Genomic DNA, 23860 nt, shown 5'->3' on the forward strand with positions numbered 1-23860 from the left:
TAAGACGAAAACAAGCAAAGTAATTCAGACACATTAAATTTTAAATAAGAGCTGTTCTCCTATGATTTCCTGTTTCAAATAGAACTACGTTTGACAGTGAAAATATCACTTTTAACATTAACGCTTTTACCATGATTAGTAATCCGTTGTCTCCCGGGCTATATGGTGTCTTGCGCCTTTCTGCTGTTTCAAATACCAATTAAGACGAATTACCCTATTAAAAATTAGGAAATTTAAATCTACGGACTTCCTGTAGGAGCGGAAACTGTCGAAGAACTATTATTTCAAACTAATGGTCTATTGTTAGGCCGGCTGAATTTAAATATTTAAAGATCTATTCCGTACCATGGCTGTGGAGATGACGAATTGAAGGTCGATATACTTGACACACCTTGTGTGCTAGTGATGCGATTAAATAAATAAACAAGCGATCGTTAGGGGTATGGTTTTGCTTTAATTGTCCATTTATTGAATGAAAATGATGTATAATTTCCATGCCTTATATATTTATAGATCGATGTATCTTTGTTCTTAAGATAGGAATTTGCTTCCGCTATAACTTCTTCGATTGAGTCAAGTATCTTGGTCTCTAAAGAAATAGTAATTGCTGAAAGTAGGATCTGATAGGTAGGGTGGATAGTCAAACTATTTTTTTATGGATAAAACTTTTTTCACGTTGTTTTTTATGTGCGCTGAGTTTTATTAATAACTTTATTGAACTAAATCAAATGGTTTTATTATATTTAATCTTTAACTAAGCCATCATTATGCATGTGCTGATGGAGCATCTGTTCATGTCTTTGGGCATAGTCCTTGATAACATTATCGACAGTTTCTACTTTTCTATGGATCATCATGGAATGACCATGAGTCATCAACAATACCTCGCAGTGCCTTGTTTTGGAAACTTTTTATAGTATTTCTGTTGCTTTGGCTGATACAACCCTAGAGTTGAACATCGTAAATCCATACTGCTGTCAAGACTTAATTGTAAAGTAAAAGCTTATTATGTTATATATAATGCTATAATTCACAAACTAATAATCCGACAGCTGTCAAATTTATACACGGATCTTTTGAGGGTTAGAACTAACTAAAAAACATATGGATTTAATTCTAGTAGCGTCATCTATGTGCCAGGCCGGGGACTTTTCAAGTGACCTGTTAATGATGTATAGTCCTAATATTTCCGAATAACAAACCTTTCTTTTATACGATCAATCGAAAACCTCCGTTTTCCTCCCATTTTCAATCAGATTAAAGTTACGAGCCAACGTGCGTATTTCCCGGTTTGTAATGGCGTCCAGTGTAAAAATCCACTTCCTTTCGTCGCATCGTTGTGTTTATTTAATGGTTGCGCAGTGCACACAACACTTCCCCAATTAAATTCTCCTTATTTCTTTAATAAAGTCCGGCGGCGTATTTATATAGCACACACTTCAAAAGGAGAAAGGCTCGGCCTTATTTATTCGTGTATTAGTCAGTTAATGGCCCCGGTTCATGAAGGAAGAAGACGTCCACTGATTTTGTATTCCATTTTTAAAGCTTTTCTTTATCTTTTTGTGTTGCGGTTTAGTGAATGCTTGTATTTTGATGGGAGATGTCTATATATAGAAAATACGAAGTATCACTTATATATTAATATATATATATATATATATATATATATATATATATATATATATATATATATATATATATTGCTTTTAAATATGGTGCTGCCATCATATCCCATTTGTCGGTATTGGCTTCCAATTATTTTAAAAAAATAGTCAATTTTTCTCATTAATTGATGTCAATGACAAAGAACGCTCTGAAGGACCAAACAAGTTAGAAAACAATGAATTGCAAGACTGTACACTTTCATATTTTTTGTCGCTTTCTCGATATGGACGATTAAGGAGTAATTTAACGAGTGGCAGTCCCTCAATAGATGAAGCAGAGAGACAGGAAGAGAATGACTACGAAATTCTCAGCTTGCCAGAGCGTTCAAGAGTATCAAGTGATCACGAGAGAAATGCTTCTTAACATATTTAGTTTCACTCCATGGGAATGAGTAGGGGGATAAAAAGGAGACTGAAAAATCCACTTTTGATTCTAAAGGGTTATTCTATACCCAGCATCTTTACACTGTGCCTCTAACAAAGATTTTGATGATAGGATAAGACTGTAGATGCATATATCTTCAATAGGGAGTTGAGAGTGGACGCCACAGCATTTAATTGTTCATTCCTGGGCACTATGACATGAAAGAGGATTTAGCGATAAATCAACAGTTTTCAGATGTTTACATGCGATAGGAAAGTTACAAATGGATTCCAATGGACTGAAAATGCCAGTGGATCTAGAAAGTGGGTTGTTTCAGAAGACTGTTGCAATACCAGTAATAGTGAACATGAGTTGTGTGTGGTACACTAATAAGGGAAATTTTTGCAAAATTTCAGCACCTTCTTGTCTGGAGGCATGTCTTGGCTTGTTAACGAAGGACGATACCTTAAATAAAATACATGGGACACATTTTGTAAAATCATGCTCAAAAGTTACAGAAAACAAACGCTTATCCTTATTCCTACACCCCCTATAAGAGATAATTTAGTTTCATATTTACTATATATGCATTAAAATGTTACTAAATTTTAATAAATCATTTTATCATTTATTATTTTATCGTATAAGTAAATCTGACAATAATGGTAGATCAGGAAACAATGTACATATCAATTTATACAAATTGCTATCGATACTATCACAATGAATTATTTCACTATCCCATGTGTTCCTTTAAACATAATATTGCTTTGTTATTTTGACTATTGATGATCAAGTACTCAACTCTTATTTTTATATATATTTCAAAATATGACAACCAGAAACTATAGAGTATAATAGCTGCGTTAAAAGGATTTATGCATATTCCAAATTTATTCCGTGCTCTTTAAGGTAATCCCACTTGGATACATTTCATTTGTAACAAGTTTTCTTTTCTTGCAAATAGTTGTTGATAATCTTGCAAAGGTTTTCAAAGCCTCCTTCAATTTTGTCAAAATGTCAAAACTAAACTACGCCAAGTTTTTATTATTTTTAATATATCATTACTAGGCCTTGCCGACTTTATTACAATTTGTCAAGACCAAGAACTTCACACTAGGTACTAAATAAAGTAAAAGTTAATGACATTTTTTTGACACTTCGCTACACAACTACATAAGATCAGGCGGTTTGGTTTTCTTGAGCCTGCATCCTAGTTGTGTAATCCAATAAGTGCAGTACTTTCCCATGGTGCCTCTTGATTTCCTCTAAACAGTTAGAATCCGAAGATCTTGGTGGCGGTAACTATTGCTATGGTATCTGGGTGCATTCACAATACTCTTCAGGAATTTATCCTGAAATACTTATATTAGTTAATATTACTAATAACCATATATTTCTTCAATATAACCAATAATTTTTTTTAAAATTTTAATTCGAGTTCTTTTCATTTCCTTTTGTAGCGCTCCTTCCGTTGAAGATCAAGATTCACCTCAAGATACTTAGCATTATTGCTGAATACTATATACATTTCTTTCATTCTTCGTGTCTGAGTCAACGTATTTATATTATTACTTGCGTGTTTTCTGGTTTGGCGATGAAAAAACCACTTGTAACAAACACGTAAAACCGTATTGTTATACTATTTTTTTAGTCACAATATTATGTCAAAATTTTCTTGACATTTCGACCTTTAGAGTCAATATAGATATAAACAAGTGAGACGTGATTTAACTCATGTATCTGATGCAAATTGTCAAGTAAGTGAAAGTCTTGGCGTGTATTTTATTAAATTATAGGGACAATCAATATGCAGTCAAAATATCTATACTTCCATCTTTATTTCAATGTATATTTTTAAGATTAACTCATTGATTTTATTGTCCGAAACAATCAACAGATGGCGCAAGAAATCTTCGGCTGACACTAGGTCTTATCAAGTTTTTTTGTTAATTAGGAGACGAGATAAATAACTTTTAATGTTGTAAGTAAGTTTTAATTGAAAGATATAATAAAAATGGATCTACTTTTACTCTAACACAAAAACATGTTATAACGCAAGTCATTGAGAAAGCGAAAGTAAATGCTTTGAAGAATATGAAATGTTTATGGTTATAGTATTTTAAAAACGGAGTTTTTTTGTCATCAAAGAAAATATATGTATATTTATGTACAGTTAATCACATCTTTTATTAGATATTGTAGATTAGGTTTCTACTTTGGCCAATTAAAATGAAATTATACTAACCTCAGCTAAAGTTAGTAGTAACACTTATCCCGTAGCCGTATGTCTGCCACTTCGCTGTGATTTAGTAGTGTTCTTTCATTTTCTATGGCGTAATCTTAAATAGCTTCGTGGATCAATTTAACGTTGAGGTCTTCGTGCATTTCTTTGTTAGTTGGGCGGCGATACTTACTGGTAGTTTTGAACGCATTCAATAACTAGTAGATTTGATGACGTGCAACTCCATATTTGCACCATATAAGTCCAAATGTTCTTTAGTATTGCGATATCTTTGATCTTAGGTCGAGTTGACAGTATATTCCGACTAACCAAAGCGATTTTTGGAGTTTGATCTCTTGATAATGTGATGTTTCCAAATTAATCTACCACAGTAGTTACAGAACCCTCGATAAAGTGTATGATGACAACTTATAAACAGCATTCTATACGAATTTCAACAAGAAAAATGTTCCTAAGGTATATACAAGTGATGATTTAGATTGGACAGCCACCTAAGCGAACATATGAATGCTTGACTTTCACTGATTACCCGGCAATAAAAATGAACTTTTTATCAATAATTGTGAGGGGTGATGCAGAATATAGTTTTTGCGAACTGAATTCGCACAAACTGAACCATACTGGGCAAGGAAGTAGCCAAGTCACTGTGCTCGATTTATAGCATATTCACCAGATTTAAGCTCATCCGATTACCATTTGTCTTATAAAACAATTGATCATCTAGAAGCCTGCTGGTTTATTTCACAGCGGTATTCATATGTAACTTGGAAGATGGTCCAAGGTCATGGAAAACAGTGGGCATAATTTTTAACATAAAATTATATCTATATATTTACTATACCTATACATAACCATATGTCACCAAAGTATTCGGTATAAGAAGAAAAAATTTGGAAATTTGATATTATTTTATATTGATGAATGTATGATATATGTATGCGCGAATGATGTATACAATAAGTTAGTAGCGTATATAAATATTATAACATTGGACGTGTATATGATGACTATGATAAACGAATTAGGTCATCAAAAATTGTATTATTCATAAGAATATTGTAATGAAATATCAATTGTTTTAAGTAACTAAATAGTCAAATACATCTGACATTTTGCCAAGGTAAACATATAACTATTCGTAATATAATATTATTCATACTGTTATATATAAACTAAATGATTTTTTACAATATATCTTTTGGGAACTTCTTTTTGTTTAGGTATGGGTAGTATATCTGGCATGGAGCAATCAACAGAGTTAAGTCGGTAGCGGAGATGTTTTTGTTGGTCACTTGGTAGTCGATAGGCTTCAAAAATCGTTGAAGATTAATGCTCCAAAAGATATTAGGAATCCGTGGTTCGAAGCCTTCGTTTAGATGTAACACATTCAAGTAGTCTCGTATTCGAGCCGTCTAACCAATAAGTAATAGTTTTTTTCTATTAAAACTGCATCCCCATATTCTTTTTTAAGAGCAGTATATTCCCAACTCGTAAAAGAACTTGTTTGATATTCATTTAGGCAACTTCAAAACTATAATCTATCCATTCGGAAATATGTAGAAGTGGTAATTTCACTTGAACATCTCCAAACAGCGCTCTACATTATCAACATATTGTCTATACTTCAACGACGGTTTCTCTTTCATATTTTCTACCTAAACTACCTTCTATCAATCTCTTATGATGATTTCCTTCTATTTAAATTTTTAATTTTTAATACTCTAGATTTTTCCCTAATAAGAGGTTCTTTGTTAACTGTTTCGAAACGATTACCTAAAATATCACAATCTGTATTCATATATTTTATAAAATCGTGGATCGCTTCGTATATCCATTTGGTTTCGACGTCATCGTGCAGCTCTTCCATTTGTTAATCAGTGATAACTATTTTGAGTGCGTTGATTTGATGTTTTAGTGCGACCCTATACAACCAGCAACCTTTTTCTACAGCTTTAGACAGAGATACATCTTATGCCATGGTAACTGTGTCGTCGGTAAATGTTCCAAGTACTGTTTCTTTTGCTCTTGGGATATCAACAAGTATAGAGCAGATAGATCTGCACGCCATAGGTGCAAATTGGCTTTATGATTGGCTGGTAAACCAATCTCTTTGATTGTAGGTCAAATTGAGAGTATTTTCCGACTAACCAGTACAATTGCTTGATTTTGAATCTAGTAGCTGCTTTCTGTCTAACATGAAGTTTCTAATTCAGCCTACCATCGAGAAGTATTCCGAGGTATTTAGCTGATTCTGCTTGAGGAATCGGGTATCCATCAAGTGATATAATTAGATTTTTGTCATTTCCCGCAACGCAAAATTAACGTGGACATATTTGGAGCTATTACTCTGTATGTTCTAGTGTCTAGTCCATTTGTAGATATTGTTAACCGCTATTTGTACTTTTTCTACAGCTTTAGACAGAGATACATCTTTTGCCATGATAACTGTGTCGTCGGCAAATGTCCCAAGTAACGTTTCTTTTGCTGTTGGGATATCAACAAGTATATAGCAGATAGAGGAGTGGTCCCAAGACACCACTCTAGGGAACTCCAACCGAAATAGGTTTAAGTGTTGAGAATGCTCCTTGATGCGTTTTCTTCTGAAAGGATATGATTCCAGTAGTCGACAGTAATTCCGTCATAGCAATTTTCTCATTTTGTAGATTAATCTCAAATGCCATACCCGGTCAAAAGCTTGTCCAATAATATAGCAGAGCAGTATTTTTTTTTAGAATTCTTTTTCAACAATCGCTGTTACTCTGCGTACTTGATCGATTGTCGAGTGGTGATTTCGGAATCCAAACTGGAAATCTGGTGTTTCTATAAATGGTTTAATTCGTTTTATCGGCAGTTTTTCGAACAATTATGATATCTCAGGTAGCAGTGAAATAGGCCTGCAGGATCCAACAAGTTCTGCCGGTTTGTCAGATTCGTTAAGCATAATTATTCGGGAAACTAAGATATTCCGGAACATGCTTCAGTCTCGAACAGGCATTGGATATATATGTCAACATGATTATTGCTTTTCGTGGCAGCTCTTTTAATAACCCAAGTGAAATATCATCAATTCCAGGAGCCTGTTTAGGATTGAGGTTGTTGTCGATTTCTGTGGCAACTTCCATTGGGGAAATCAGATTTACAGCTGTTCTGCGAATAATTAAAATTTTTCATCGTTGCGACGAATCCATTCATTTCGATCATTTTTAATAGATGGTACTCTAATAATTGGTCCTTTAAATATCCGTGTTGCTTTCCATAACGAACAATCTTTGTATGCTTCCTGGCTTAGTTCACTTACATATTTTTCAAAGCAAATTCTATTAAATATTGTTTTGTCTACAGCAAGCCGTACTCCTTGCTTTTCGCCCTTCTTTTATCAATTTCCTAATTTCAAGGGACCGCTACAAATGAAAAATGTATTTAAATTTATATAATTTCCAGTGCCATGAAGGTAATATTAAAAGTGTATTGTATAAACATATTCATGTCTGTTTTTTTTTGTAAGAGAACCAGCCCTACCGCAGCTGTAACAGGGTTGAATTGGTGAAGATTACCGTATGCTGAAGCGATCACCTACCGAGGCTTGCTTCCTACAAGTACGGTTCTTGAGATTATTAAACAGCAAACAATCGACCCACGGTCCCCCATCTTTAACCTTCGCGAGCACGTTTTTTTTAAGAACTCGCGACCTTAATAGGAAAAAAACGGCAAGTGTTCGCCGATCGTCTTCTGTCATTCTGTCACGCACGTTGACAGTCCACTTCGTCGTCTCGCACTCGCCGTCGTCGCGCCGCCTGCCCCTCCTCCCCCCCTCGGCGTTCGCCCCTCAAGAAGCGAGTCGAGCGAGCGAGCGACCGACCAGATTAAAACAAAGTGGGCACGCGGTCGGCTTAATCGCAGTTGGCCGTAACAGTCGAATCTTGGCGGCAAAGGACGCCGGTCGAGCGTTGTTTGACAAGAGAGAAACGCTATCCCGAATTCTACGTTATTTTCTGCCAGTTTTCTGGTGAAGCGGTGGATAGTAATCGTGCGAGTTCGTGTGAGTTCTGTTCTTCGGATTTGGTTAACATTATTATAGTGCCGTTGCGATGAAGATGCCCAGGGGCTCGTCTCGCGGGGCAGATAACACCTCGCTAATTGCCACGGTACCGACCGCCGTGATCATTTCGACGGCTCTGAATGAGTTCAGGAAGGCTTTCGTTTATTTTAGTTACAAGTAAGTGCTGGGAACCTTGTTATTTTTGCTTGCAACGTCCTCAGGATAAGAGAAACTTGGAAGTGTATCTCTTATACGGTTAATTGTCGCTGCAGTTATGTCTTATATCGATTGTAATGAGACGTTTTTCAAAAATTAATTTAAAATATTTTATTTAACCTCTTAACAATTCATTAACAAGAACTAGTTAACAAGGCTAAGTTTTATTACATCTTACATTAGATTTGCTTAGTGCAATCTGAATTCACAAATCAATTTATTACTATTGTTCTGTTGTCCTACATCAATACACAAGCAAGACGAGTACGGCTTGAATACATCACTATTATCAGTATTTCCCAAATTAAAATAAAATCAAACTACTTACAATTAAGAGGTAACACTGATACACTATAAACTTTCGTGTTGTTTGGTTCGCTTCAATCTTCCGATTTCCTACATGTTAGATAGTTGTAGAGATAAGCATTGGTAATCGATCGTAGAACTTTGTTTTGGTTTGATTTAGCATTGGTTTACTAGTTGGTTTGATGTTTAGTTCAACCCAATATTTGAACCCCCATAGTCCCAAATTGACCTTATGATTGTCAGATAAACCAATCTCTTTCATTTTAAGTGAAATTGAGTTTATCCTGCAACTAACCAGTTCAGTTGCTTGATTTTGAGGGTGAAGGGTGGGATAGACTTCCAATGTTAGGAAATAATGTAATATTGGCAATACTGGCATCTAATAGTGTGGCTAATTGATTATGCTCTTGGATTATGATGGAGGCACAAGATTCTGTCACTAGGGTTAACTTCCTCTCTCTTGCTTTTGTTTCAAAGTTGGAAAACAAAAGCAGCTTGTCTTATAAAATAGTTATCAATAATCAAATAGAGTAAAATTAAATAGATAAAGATAAATGGATAATTATATAAATAAATAAATAGAAAACAGTAAATGGAGTAAATAGAATAGAAAGAAGTTAAAGAGAAAAAACTGCAATACTTTGTGAAACAACTTATCATTTGACAAAACTCAGGTTGGCATGCCAAAACACAGTAAACTCAACATAATAAAAAAGGTAATGGCTCTGAGCTCCTTCACAAGTGAACTCTATTAAGTTCTAACGTCCATTGATCATGTTAAAATATTGCATGTGACAATAGCAGCTCGAGGAAAAAGACCAAACATTCATGACAATTGTTACTGATGCCAAGTATCCGCAAGGATATCAGATCCCTCAAAAACTAGAAGCGACAACACTTCAATTTTCCTATAAAACACAAATACTCTAATATAGAAGGCCGCATTCAAAAATATCAAATTACCCTTAAAAGGTTTTTCAAACTTTGTAGATACCGTAAACTTTCTAATAACTGATTTTGGAGGTTTCAAGGATCCTCGAAACACATAGTATGCTAAAATGATTAGCTTTTACATATTAGCTAACCTCTTCGATAGCTCTTGCATGGATAGCCATTAGAGTAAAGCCCTTTTTGTGTCTATCTAGTAACGTCAATAGTTAACGAACTGGCATCACTATCTTCTTCTTCTAAACACCTTGGTTACTCATAATTGAACTTCAATTAGATTTCGGAACAATCAATAGCTTTCACAATATTTAACGTATTTATTGAGTAAATACACCTTAAAAATAACTACATACAACGAAGTGAACCAGGTGCTATTTATATACGAAACGATGAATCCTCAACTGAAATGTGGATATTACCTAGCTGCATCATAAGGAACGGAACTTTACCCATCAACCCAAACACTCATAAACCCTTCGAGATGTTTTCCCTGTTACCATCAAAATCTCTTTAACAAGATAACGTTTCATACGGAAATATACAATATTAAAACATTCTCCATTCACATTTTAATTCAATATACTTAGATTTTTATAACAAAAAATTAAGCATTTTTTCTAACTTTTCTTGTCTAACTGAAGTAACTTCTACTGATGAACTTAACATTTTCTTTCTTGAATATCAAAGTACATCAAAAGCAACAGGTTGGGTCGTTTCTAAAGGAATTATACAGAAAAACATGTTGTAACAATTAAATTACACACGTCAAACATAACTTATCTTAATAAATACTATTCCACATTTTGGTCATTATTAATACAAACTAAAATGTGCAAGATTTTACGAGAGCCTATTTTATATTTCGCTAGATATCTCGGAAAATCACTTTGAGGGCAATAAATTACTTCCTAAAATTGATTAGTTTTTCAGCAAACTCAACAAACTCACTAAATTACCAATAGCGTACTAAAAAACAATCATTTCTCATTAAAAGATACCTCTAAAAAATAGTAAATAAGCTTTATTTATTTATTTTTGTTGAAAATAATAAAATTATTGTTTGTTGCAACATTTAAATTGTGAATGAATAATGGTAATTGTGAACTAATCAATGCATAAAGCATCTAAAATCACTTTAAAACCCACCAAAATGATTATTGAACTTGTAATATCATTTCATATTGAATCCAATGAAATACCTTCGAGTTTTTGACATTCCAATGACATCATATAAAACCTTTACTAATATCTTGAATGAATACAACTGATTTACTTACAAATATGGAAGTATCACTAATACAGATACATTGAGTCTTCCTTTCTATATCTACCAAAGCATTTCTTCTACTTTTAGTAGGATGAACTAATAACGAAACTCAATTATTATAATTACAAAAAATAAGATCAAAAATACATTGACTATAACACAGAAATCATATAATAATTAATTATGTTAGCTGTTTGAGTTCGAGAAATCTTCAAGATATTTGTCGAAATATATTATCGGATATAAAGTCAATGACCCATCAGAATGTGACATTACAAAAAAATAATAACGAGCTTACAAAGACATCTGCATATTTATTTTATTCTTACATTCTGAAAATGCCTTCCATACGTTAAGACGTAAAAATATCGTAAACAACCATTAAAATAACTGATATAAAAGTACTAAATTGTAATAAATGTTTGCGATATGTAAAGTAAGACTTGATGGTGAGTTACTATTTGGATTAAATTAAAAATATGTTACATGGAATCAAGTAAGAAATTGATGTTTTTATGGCTTGATACCTAGGAGAAACCTTTTTTAAAGGTATGTGATGTCGATGACCTATCATAAGGATGTAACATCGTGAAGAGTAATGATCTTAAACAGTTGGTGATCCTGCAGCTGCTTAAAATATTTTTTTTGTTTCAAGGTTAGGCAACTCTTTTTTGTATAAAAAATATTAAGGTCAGAGAATTTTAACTAATTTTGCTTTAGTTATGTTAGGACTTTGAATGAGTAGTAGGGGTCTTTATGAGACCCAGCGATTGCTTTAGGGTAGCTTGTGGTCGTATCTGTAGGAGGATGAGTGACCTAGATAAAATGGACAGTATAACAAGGTCAGACAGGTCTGGAAAAAAGGCTTATGATGTTTTCTTTGGTTTTCTCTTAATCAGGTAGTTAACTCATAAAATGATTAATTTAATTTCCTTGAAATTATGGAATTGTTGTTTGTTGAAACACTTGTAATAATCATAGAAATATATCATAGCAGTTTAATTTGAAGTATATTATAGGATTATATGAAAGAAAATGTTACACAATAAAATAGTAAAATAAACATTGATTTTAGATAATTGATATTTGAGTTTATTCGTATGTTAGTTGATGAAGTTGTACCAAAAAGAGATTCAGATTAAGTTAAATCCATATCCAATCATCATCACACTGTGAAACAGTAGACAGACGCATTCATTCAAAACAAGCAAGACCAAAAAATTGTTTGATTACCTTTGCCAAAAATGATTTTTCATGACTTTGGTTACTCTGTAATTGTCACAATAATAAATAGTTGATTAATGAGTTTAAAGAGGCATGTGATACCATTCATTGATATTCCCAGAAAAGCGTGAGATGGTAGCTAATTTACTTGACTATGATTATTGAAAATATCTATAAATATCAAGCAGCTGATGACCACAAAAGGTCATTAGGATCGCAGAAAATTGAATAAGTGAAAATATGGTTGACAAAGTATTGCAGTTTACTCTCTTTAACTTCATTCTATTCTATTTACTCCATTTACTGTTTTATATTTATTTATTTATATCATTATCCATTTCTCTTTATCTATTTAATTTTACTCTATTTGATTATTTATTCGTATTTTTCACATAATCCTTAAATTATTTTAAATAATAAAAGTACAAATTATAACTATTTTATAAGCCAAGCTGCTTTTGTTTTTCAACTTTGAAACAAAAGCAAGAGAGTGGAAGTTAACCCTAGTGAGAGAATCTTGTGCCTCCATCATAATCCAAGAGCACAATCAATTAGCCACACTATTAGATGCCAGTATTGTCAATATTACATTATTTCCTAACATTGGAAGTCTATCTCACCCTTCACCCTCAAAATCAAGCAACTGAACTGGTTAGTTGCAGTATAAACTCAATTTCACTTAAAATGAAAGAGATTGGTTTATCAGACAATCATAAAGCCAATTTGGGACTATGGGGGTTCAAATATTGGGTTGCACTAGACATCAAACCAACTAGTAAGATAATATGTTTTAGTCCTTACATAACATTATTATCAAATTAAAATTAATCAATATCAAAAAGAATTTTGGATATTTTGGCAGAAAATCAACAAATATGATCGAACAAGCGTCGTACTTTCCTGATATGGCCCTGTGTAAATATTCTATTCCTAAAACTTAAATTACTGCTTTAAAAGGGTGTTTGGAGTTCTTTATGGTCGTAAAGATTATTTGTTTGATTTCAAGCTCATGTCAGCTTTCGAAAATGTACAAGCAAAATATTTTGTGTATATTTTAATGTATGTGATATAAATATTTTTAAACTAAATCTTCCCATCTTCATCCATGACCATCTTCTTGTCATCGAATCGATTAGTTGCCATGATGAAATGCTCTTGACTTTGATTATTGAGGTCATTGTAGCTAATTATTGCTGTTCGGTTACCATTCGTTGTTGCTTTTGAAAAGGCTACGCCGTGATAGACGGTCGAGATGTTTCAAGATTAAACCGATCGAATATTTGTAGTGTGCGCTTACTATTCTGAAACATTTAGCGGACAATCGTGTCTGACAATCAAAGCTGAGTCTGTTTTAAAACCTTTCACGTACTTGCACATCATTTCGTTTGCATAATATACAAGAAACCAGCACATCTCGAAATACATTTTAATGGTTGATCAACCGAATATGCAAAGGAGTAACACTTTTCGTTGGTTATGTTACTTAATTTGTTTATAACGTTGTAGTGGGGTTTTCTCCATTTTATTGTTGTCTTTAGAATTGATCATATCGGGTTTCAACTTGATTGAAGTGAATTATTTTTATTGCTTTTCAATGAGCTGAGTATTCGTTGCCCTCGTAGGTATTGTTAATGAAGAGCACCTTCTTTGATGATAATTTGCTGTTGGTGCCATAGAACAGGACAGGAAAAAAGTTTTTGCGGTTATTTTAAAGTTTTTCAAATCGAATTTGTTCGTGTAATTTTGAAACGCCAATTAATGAGACTGTGTCTTTTTCATCGATTGTCTTTTACCATTTTTCTGGCATCACCATAATTCTGTCACTATAAGACTTTCGATATTTCTGGACGAAAAAAGTATTTTTTTCAATCTAGCCTTACGTCATTAAGTTCATTTTGCAGAGACCGGGACAAACGATAGTCGGACGGAGCAAGGCCTGGGCTATACGGTGGATACATCAAGTTTTGCCGAGTGACTAATCCTCTGGCACAGTAGCTTTGGTTATTAGTGGTAGAAAGTTGAATTAATGGTTTGAGTAGCGTATGACGAAGAATTCCTTTCCAATTACACCAACTATTTAGCCATCACTTTCCTTGTGAATCCTCTCTTTCTGAAGCTTTGATCACGATCGTTTTCGCACATTATTTTTGTGCGTGGTTCCTCTTTTCAGTGACCATAGTTATTTGGTTCAAAAGTTGCTCGATTTTGCTTCATTTCAACAGCAATTTACACATTTTCTGTTCTGGTAGTCAAGCTTCTTTTGGTATTCAATCTTATGTAAGTGGTCCGAAACTGTTTTATGGCCTATGTTTCGTTTCGTAGCGATAAGATATGTTAGATCAACTCGATGTTTTTCGAATTTTCATCAATTTTTTCTATGATTGGGCAAACAAAGCATCGAAATTTCTGGATCGAAAGCAACCAATTCTGATACTAGCTCATTCCCCAAATACAGCAGATCTGGAGAATACTGTGGATGAGGAAGCAATTCTAAGCCCAATTCATGAATTTTTGCCATCGTTTTCACTGACTTGTGACACGGTGCATTGTCTTGATGAAACAGCACTTTCTTTTTCTTCAAATGCGGCCGTTTTTCAGCGATTTCGTTCTTCAAACGATCCAATAACATTATGTAATAGTCGCTGTTGACGGTCCTTCCTTTTTCAAGGTCGTTACTGAAAATTATTCCACGCTTATCCCAAAATACAGACGCCATAACCTTGCTAGCCGACTGTTGCGTTTTCCCACGCTTTGGAGTGGGTTCATCGTGCGCAGTCCACTCGGATGACTGTCGATTGGACTTCGGAGTAAAATGGTGGAGCCATGTTTCATCCGTTGTCACATATGGACGCAAAAACTTGATCATCTTCAAACACTGCCCCGAATCATCAACTCGTTGTTTTTGGTAAAAAGTGAGCTCGCGTGGCACCCACTTTGCACAGAGCTTTCTCACACCCAAATATTCGTGAATGATATGATGTATACGTTCAGTTGATATCTTTAGAGTGTCTGCTATTTCATTCAATTTCAATTTACGGTCATTCAAAATCATTTTGTGGATTTTTTTCATGTTTTCGTCGGTAACACCCTCCTTTAGGCGTCCACTGCGTTCACCGTCTTTGGTGCTCATTTCATCACATCTAAGCTTAGGATACCAATCCTTGATGATTGATTTTCCTGGGGCAGTGTCCGGAAACTCGGCATTAAGTTTTTGCTTCAACTGTATTTTTCCCTTCAAAAATCAATATTTTATCAACACGTGAAATTCCATTTCATTCATGTTTTTATCCATTTTTTTCACAATAACAAAAGTTGCTTTACTCAAAATGCCATAATTCACAAACTAATAATCCGACAGCTGTCAAATTTATACACATATCTTTTGAGGGTTAGGTCTAACTAAAAAACATATGGATTTAATTCGAGTAGCGCCATCTATGTGTCAGGCCGGTGATCTTAAATTTACCTGTTAATAATTGGTACTAAAATATTAAATTTTGTATATCCCATTAGTAAATCGAATGTACATATTTCTTAATAGATGCAATTTAACGAGTTTTATGATGGTTATACATATAGCGTAGGCGTGTAAGTACTAAGGAAAAATAATGGCCCAAGGCAGCCATTTTGTGGGTCACATCTACCCACTTTTTTTAGTCGTTCCTTATATGATTTTATTGGTTTTATCTGAAATGTAATTTCTACTAAAGCGACCCGGATCGCTTCTAAGGCGAAACAATCCATTACATTGTGAGCGAATCATCAGGAAGGAGTTGGAGGTGGTATGCGTTAAGGCCAGGGATACATAAAAAATAAAACATTTCGCGAGAATAATAACGATTTTCGCCACTGTTTATCCATCAGTCGACCTTGGTGTTCCATATAGACGGTAAACATCGTAAAAAATATTCATTTTTTATGGTTCTATATTATTTGGCTGGTGTCGGTTTGTTGACACAGATGGCGCCTTGGTAATAGATTTGTGGGTTCTATGTGATGCAACCCATACAATAACTCAGTAAAAAAACAAGGACCACGTGGAATTCTTTATTTACAGACAATGGTCCGACACGACACAAGAGGTACTTCTTCTGACAGCGGAAAAATGGGAAAGAGGGTTTTTCGAGGGTTGCAATTTGGATTTATATCTGGCCGAATGATTAACACAAAGCTTACAAAATGTTTAACGCGTTATGAAGCAGCAGCATGAGTATCGTTTCAAGATATTGTTCACAACTTTCCAAATTATAAACACGTAATGGATATTTTTTTATAAATTAACAAGATTAGACTTCGAATATATCTCAAAATACATTTTCTGAATTTAATCGGCGTCTGATTTCTACCCACAAAACTTGGGGGACTTCTCTAATTGTTCAACGTCCTTAATAACCTTTTCCACTCAGTTATTAATTTTCTGAACTTTGTCCTTCCTTATATGTCTTTGTTCCAAGTCAAATCCTAGACAGTATAGAGAATATCTGTTACAACTCAGCATTGTTAACAAGAAGAACTTTGACAACCCATTTAAGGGGGCTTTTGAAGTGATCTATGAAGTGCTTGTATCTATTTTGATCAACGAAGTAAATCTGTTGAAGTAAATGTAAAGTATGAACGTAAACGACTGTTATACAACTTAACCTAACTGTTAAATTCAATGATTTTGACATTTTTCTATATCAAATAACATATTTCTCTTTAGCTTTTTTTATTGAGTTATTCAGTGTATACGCTAATCATTCTTCAACATTCATTACGTTTGTTGTTTTTTGGTTTTGGTGAAAACTCAAACTCATAAATAATTATTATAAAGTGTACCAGTTGATCTAGAAAGGAGGAAAATAGTCTTGGTGTGCATATGGTGCGATCAGCAAGGTGTAATTTATTACGAGCTGTTTTAATCGTATGACGGTGTCTACTGACTGTCAATTGAACAACGTATTGTTGCCAAAAACGTATTGTTCGTGAACTTAGATATAAAGGTAAACTTAAATATAAATAAATGTAGTTCCGTCGTAAGAAATTGCTTTTTCAGAGCGAAAAAAAATCAGAATACATGCAAGCAAGTTTTTGTATCAATCATTGACCGATAAAGAGCCTTTACCACTTATTGAGAAGACTCATTATATTTGTCATAATATGAGTTTTATCATTGCTCGACAGCGACACATTTATAGTCAGGTCTTGTAAAAAAAAAACAAAGGAAGTGTCCAAGAGACTATTGCCATGGCCGCCTTTTGGGTAACCTTAGTTAAATACGGAATAAGTTTCTGTAGTAGCGCTCCGTCTTCTTGGAATTGTAATTTAGGCGATCTGGTCGCGACGACAAGTGGACGTGAACAATTTCGGAAAAAGAATTAAACAAAAGGATGTTCGCATACGATTACAGAGTCAAGTCGGATCGTATGTAACCTACATCGGGTACCGTTGCAAAATCTACGGTAAATAACCATATCGACCGGTGTCAAAAAATGCACGAAGTTTGCTTTACAAGGCGGGCAGCTTTTCGGTTAACCTGCCTTAACTTTTTAACTGTCTGTGTAAGAAGAACGAATTCTAACGATAACGTGTTACTGGTAACCTTCGTTTCTTTTAGGCGTCGAAATTATGTTTAAATTAATGCCAGTCCTTTTGGTTATAATTTTATACCTCTCTTAAGGTTGCCAAGAACATATTGTTCGCTTTATTTCCATGAGAACAAAGAAGGAATAGCCTCATTCGTCATTCAGGTGGCGTTATATTTTATATGGACTATATTAATGTTGAACGACATTTTTTTTAACACAACTAGCAAAGAATTATTAATATATCAAGGCCATATGGACAGTTAACATATAGTCTATTCAAAGTTTTGTTTGTACATACGTCATCAAGATGTTTAATGTAGTGCCTGCCGCTATTTGTAAATTCGTTTTAAAACCATACAATATTTTCCTTCACATTTTGTTCTAATTAAAAAGAGACACAATGCTGTCTGATTAGTTCGAGCACATAAACGAATGAGCCTGTCAAAGTTATCCGGTTGTCAGACGTACGCAAAATTCTTGAAAGCAATAGTGATAAGAGGTCATAACTGTAACCTATAAACTATTGTGGCTGTATAATTAAATGTAATTTTCAGATGTACTATAATGTTAAAATAAATTATATTTGATAACATTTTTGTTCAATTATTTTATTTAGACTAGAATTTTGTTGTATGTCAAAGCCAAACCGAAATAAAACTCAGAGTTGGTGCGGCAACATTGCTACGTTTTGACGTCACAGATTTAGATGACGTATGTATAAAATAACTTTGAATAGACTATATAAGGAATCTATATTAGGCCTATTAGTTAATTTTAAAGGATTTGCGGATGGTGTTACTGGGTATTAAATCGCATCGAGCACATTTGTAACCAACTTCATGTTGGAAATGTCTGAATGCTTCAATTTGAATAAAAGATGACTGAAGGTTATCAAAAGCTGTGTGTAGCTTATATCAAGAGCGTTCTCTTGACTCACTGCGCGAGAAACGGTCGGAATACGAGCAAAGATTCAACTGTATTATTCTTTGGCATGACGACGTTCGATCACATGTTGCAAAATCGGTGAAAACATACTTGAAAACCCACCTGCCGTATTCTCCATACCCTACTCCGTCTGATTAGTACTTGTTCCTATATATCGAGTCGTGACCTAGTAAGCAGCACTTCACTTCTTATGATAATATCAATATCAGAATCGATTTGTGAATAGGATTAAAGTGGTAAAAGATAGTAAAAGTTGCTACTATCGTTGGACAATACTCTGAATAAAATATATTATACCGATTTTTTTCTTTAAAACTAATTTATAAACCTAATGTAGTCACAAATCAAAAACACCTATAGCTGTGTCCTCCTTCTTTCATTTTTATTTTTCATTTCTACTGTTTATATTCTTTCTGAATAATTGTTCTGTTTCTTGGACCAGCTTTGTATTTATTGTGCAGCTTTCTCCGGTCGATGACGTCTGGCTTTTATCAACTCCACCATAAATAAACGAATTGCCAAATAGTCAATGGATCAATCAGTAATAGCTGATTTTATAAATGCCAGAGTCCTTCTTTTCATTTCGGTCATCAGTAGTATAATTTAGTTTAAAATAAGTTCAATTTGCTCAAATTCTTCCCTCAGTTGTTATTTTATACTCACCAGTACTTCCACACTTTTCCCATCTTTCCAATTTGTGAGGTTTTCTATCAATTCAAAATCTTTCAATTTTGAAATGACCAAATATAATTGCTCATATCTCAAGTGTCAGGTTTTCATTGCTGTAATGATATAAAACTCTAGCGACGACGAAAGGAATGTATCAAGCTTTTGAGTAACAAACGTGTCACAGAAATCTTGGCCAATCTTTTTAGATTAACAATTTCAAAAGGGTGCAAAAATCATTTGGTAACCTCTCGCAATCCTTAGGAAATCGACACAATTTTTCACAATATATAAACTAATCATTATTCAAATGGTAGCGTTTCGGTCATTTGCTTACAGGCTAATTAATTAAGAGGTTATGCCTAAACAAATCTATTTTTTATTACAAAATGAACCTTTACTTTTAAATTAAAATTCATTGGCCAACTGGATTAACAAGTTGGCTGGTGCTTTTTCATATCCATATGCGAATTTCTAGTTCAGTACTCTTTATATATAGCTGTTTTTTTGCATCCTCAATCAGAAAGCGCAACAAGATCATTAAGAAAGATGAGATAATTAATGAGAGAGTAAATTTTTTGGAATCTTGTATTTTGTATTATATATTTAGTATTTCTTTATGTTTTTGGTGATTTTTACGCATGTTGTTAAAGTGTTTGAAGCTTTAGTCGGTCTGCTTTTTAATGTTAAACCCTGTTGGGGAAGCAGAGTGTTCGCTTTTTACTCCAAAGTCGCTGATCTCACTCTTAATTTCTCTGGTTACGACATTCCTTTCTTCTTTTTTATTTTCACATTTTCTGTTTATAGGTTTCCACTCGGTTTTTAGAATATCAACCTCAATCTATTCCCCACTATTATACTTTAATATCTCGATACTTTCCTTCATCTTATCGAAATGTTTGAAGCTGATTATTCTTTAACGTATCGTAATTATTATTACTATAGTATTATTATACCCTAGTGTATGTTGATTATCATGTTTTCTACAACGATGATTTTTTTTGTTCATCGTTCGAATTCAAGGCATTAGTTACCTTTAATAACAATCTTCTATGATGACTAGCTTCTTGTCGGTTTGAGTTTTCATGTTTTCAGATTCGAACGGACCAAATGGTATTAACACTTTCGCTGCCGATCTGGGATCAAACACTTCCCTGGAAGCTAACTACGTTTTTTCTTATTACAACAATAAAATATTCCTAATAACGTTTTTTAACGTGTGTCCAGTCTAGATTTTAATATTTTTTAATAAAAATTTGTTGTATTTTTTCACGCGCCAGTGCGTGATCGGCACTGAGGTCAAATTTTATTGCCGGTGGTCGCATAAGGCGTAGGGAATGAAAATGAACCGAATAGATAAATACATTGTTGATTAGAATATATAATTTAATATACCATAACAAAATTATATATATATATATATATATATAAAGGGAATGAATCAACTACTAACTCACATAATGAATAAAAACCCTATTCAGATAAATCATAAGAGGTCACTCATGACTAATTTTTGCGCAGTCCCAGTAACCAGGATGTCCAGGACTTGCACTGCTTACATAAATTTTACCTTTTTTTGTAAATAACAATTTTTACATTTCTTTCTCATTATCATTATGACATATATATTGTAATATATATGTCATAATGAATATTTATTGTAAAGTTAGGGAATGTTTCATATCTGTTTTTTTTTCACTTTTGGGACGAGAGAGCCCTGACATATTGATATTTTTTCCCGCCATATGTAATTCTGTAATACGTATGAATCAAAAAGGAAAAATCGAAACCAAGCACGTAAATAACTCACCTATAGCACTTCAGATAGTGCCAATACAACTCTATGGGCACACTGGTAATTCCGAACGAAGTACAGGGCTTAGAAGACCGGTTCATATTACGCGTTAGCGCGTTATTGGCAGCGAACGTGTTGGCAATTCTCTCGAATGGTCAAAATCATGGTTTTCATTGAAAATCTAAGGTTACATCACACACATATGAGAAAGAAAATGTGAAAACTCTTAAACCACCAATATTTCACTAGTAAAAAGAGATATTTCTACCTGTTTTTGTTTTCAGAACTTTTCAGAAAAAGTGGTTGCTTAGACATCCCCAGCTGTCTTTGCTATTGCGTACACCGACAATTGGTTGATACTTATAGCCTTTCTATATATATATATATATATAGATATATAGAATATAGAATATATATATATATATATATATATATATATATATATATATATATATATATATATATATATATATATATATATATATGATAGAAGCTATTGATTATCACCATATTTAATCGGTTATCGTTTTTTTGTGCGAGTTTTTCTTTTCTATCGTTAGTTTATTTAGAGATTGCTTTTAAAAAATGTGTTTTATGGAAATTTAACTTATGGCTGACTATTTCATAGACTGTGAAATAATTATTCAAGGTTTTACTACTGCATTTGTCGCAAGATGCCTTAATTTAGTTGTCCTAGTGGCAGTTCCATGGTGTAAAATAACACGTTCGACACAAACTCCTGATTAAACTAAGATGCAGGATTTGGATGCCTTTAAATGGTCAGTGACATCGTCAGTAAATTTTTATCGAATTTTTAAACAGTACGTATAACAAAAATGTATACGCAATAATTATTAAAGCCAACAGAGAGACTATCTCGACTTGTTTGCGCGCAAACATAACAGACTGAATCAACACGATCATTAGCGACATAAATCAAACAAGCCCGATTTCGTTCCGACAGAAATATTGTCATCATTATGAATCCTACATAATAATTTGTTTGCCAATCTGACCTCTGCGTCACCTTCGCGAAACCACCAGTCGTAAAATGTGTAAGATTCCGACATTCCACGTCTTACGGATGTGTTTTCAGGTAAATTTAATTGTATCTGGTTTGGCTGAAAGGTGCCCACATTCTCACGTGTCGGTCATTACAATAAAATTAATTAAAATGTATATGTGGGATAATGAAACGCAACAACTTTCTTGTTGTATTGTCTGTTGGATCGGTCCGCGGATACGGTAGTTGATACCTAACAAGGTACCAGCAGCCTTGATGGATGGATTCAGAACCTTTTGATCGGGAAATCATCGGATATCGTCCCAGAGTGGGAAGAAAATCGATTATACGTTTGTTTGGTAAACACTTCGGGTGACTGGAATGATCTCAGTGGATTGGATGGCGTCGTAGTTTATTTTCTTGGAAATGCGGCACGGCTGCTTTGTGATTCATCTTCATGTATGGTCTTGAATGTTCGTCATACCTTACATGGTAGGTAAGTCGACTTTCCCAGTATTATATTTATTGAACTACACTTATTCATTCATCGCTGTGTTTATATTCATCAATAATAACATTTAGTGACATAATGTTTATATTCGTTTAATATGACGTTGAACATAGTCCTGGTTATTTATATAATAAACATTGGTATCTATTTGTATACGAGGGTCACTATTTATATTTCGAGGATAGGAAAAAAACAAATAGTTAAGTTGCGAATACCAATTTTCCAATTAACCAATTTTCAAAGCATTTATTCCATTCCGAATGAGGTATCTTCAAAACATGGTTTTTGAATGCTTCAATAGCTTCTTTGGGCGATGAAAGCCGTTGACCACGCAGTTTATTCCTCACGGATGGGAACAAAAAGAAGTCATTGGGTGCCAAATCAGGGCTGTATTTGTTCTGGGTTCAGGGCTGTTCAAATAGTCTCTTGTTTGAACCGATGTGTGAGAGGTCGTATTGTCATCATGAAGAACAATCCGGCGTCTCTTGTTTGTTTTCCTTTTTTCACCGAAGACTTCTGGCAAACAAATGGTTGTGTACCAATCAGAATGTGCTGTTCTACGATTCTCTAGTGGCACTGTTGCATTATGACCAGTTTTCCTGAAGAAACAGGCCACCAGTTTCTTTGAAGTGCTTCGTGCACGAATAACTTTTGTTGGATTTGGGTCATCTTGGAACAACCATACAGTCAGTTGCTGCTTACTTTCGGACTCATATGAACATATCTATGATTCGTCACCTGTCACGGTTTTGTAAACGTATAATACTTTCGAAGCACCGCGATTGAATATCTTAAGCATTTCTTTGCACCAATCGACACGAGCTTTTTTTGAGCGATTGTCAAATTGTGTGGGAGCCAACGCGAACATCCAACTTTCATAATATAGAGTATTTGAAAAGTAATAGTCCATAGAAGATCATAGTTATAAAAGTCCCGTCATTTCTTTACTCAATCAAAAACTATCAAATTACTGCCCTTTGAAAATTGAGATTCAAGAAGGCTTTTTAGTCATATTTTGTTTTTTATTTACCACCTAAAAGGAACAAATGTAGAGCAGGCTGAAAGAAACGAAATTCCGGCATTTTTGAAATGAATGATGA

The 23860-nt window shown here is 33.8% G+C and overlaps 1 protein-coding gene across 5 annotated transcripts in view; it reads left to right on the plus strand.

The window, feature by feature from the left end:
• The window catches only part of csw (protein tyrosine phosphatase non-receptor type corkscrew), a 79532-nt gene that overhangs the window by 30935 nt on the left and 24737 nt on the right, over nucleotides 1–23860 (plus strand). The window contains exon 1 of one of the 5 annotated variants that reach the window (XR_013007043.1): nucleotides 7987–8489. The exons of 2 other annotated variants lie outside the window; for them this stretch is intronic. Coding sequence is in view for 2 of the 3 variants with exons in the window: in XM_076413080.1 (XP_076269195.1) it covers nucleotides 8362–8489 (128 nt within the window). In the remaining variant the exon portion in view is untranslated. Of the gene's footprint in view, nucleotides 1–7986; nucleotides 8490–22349; nucleotides 22746–23860 lie in introns of those variants that run through there. 2 more of the 5 variants (XM_076413080.1, XM_076413082.1) reach the window with 2 other exon arrangements.

This window comes from Rhynchophorus ferrugineus, unplaced genomic scaffold (genome assembly GCF_030347505.1).
Source record: "Rhynchophorus ferrugineus isolate W39M unplaced genomic scaffold, kcgeb_rfMv2 rfM9, whole genome shotgun sequence".
NCBI lineage: Eukaryota > Metazoa > Arthropoda > Insecta > Coleoptera > Curculionidae > Rhynchophorus > Rhynchophorus ferrugineus.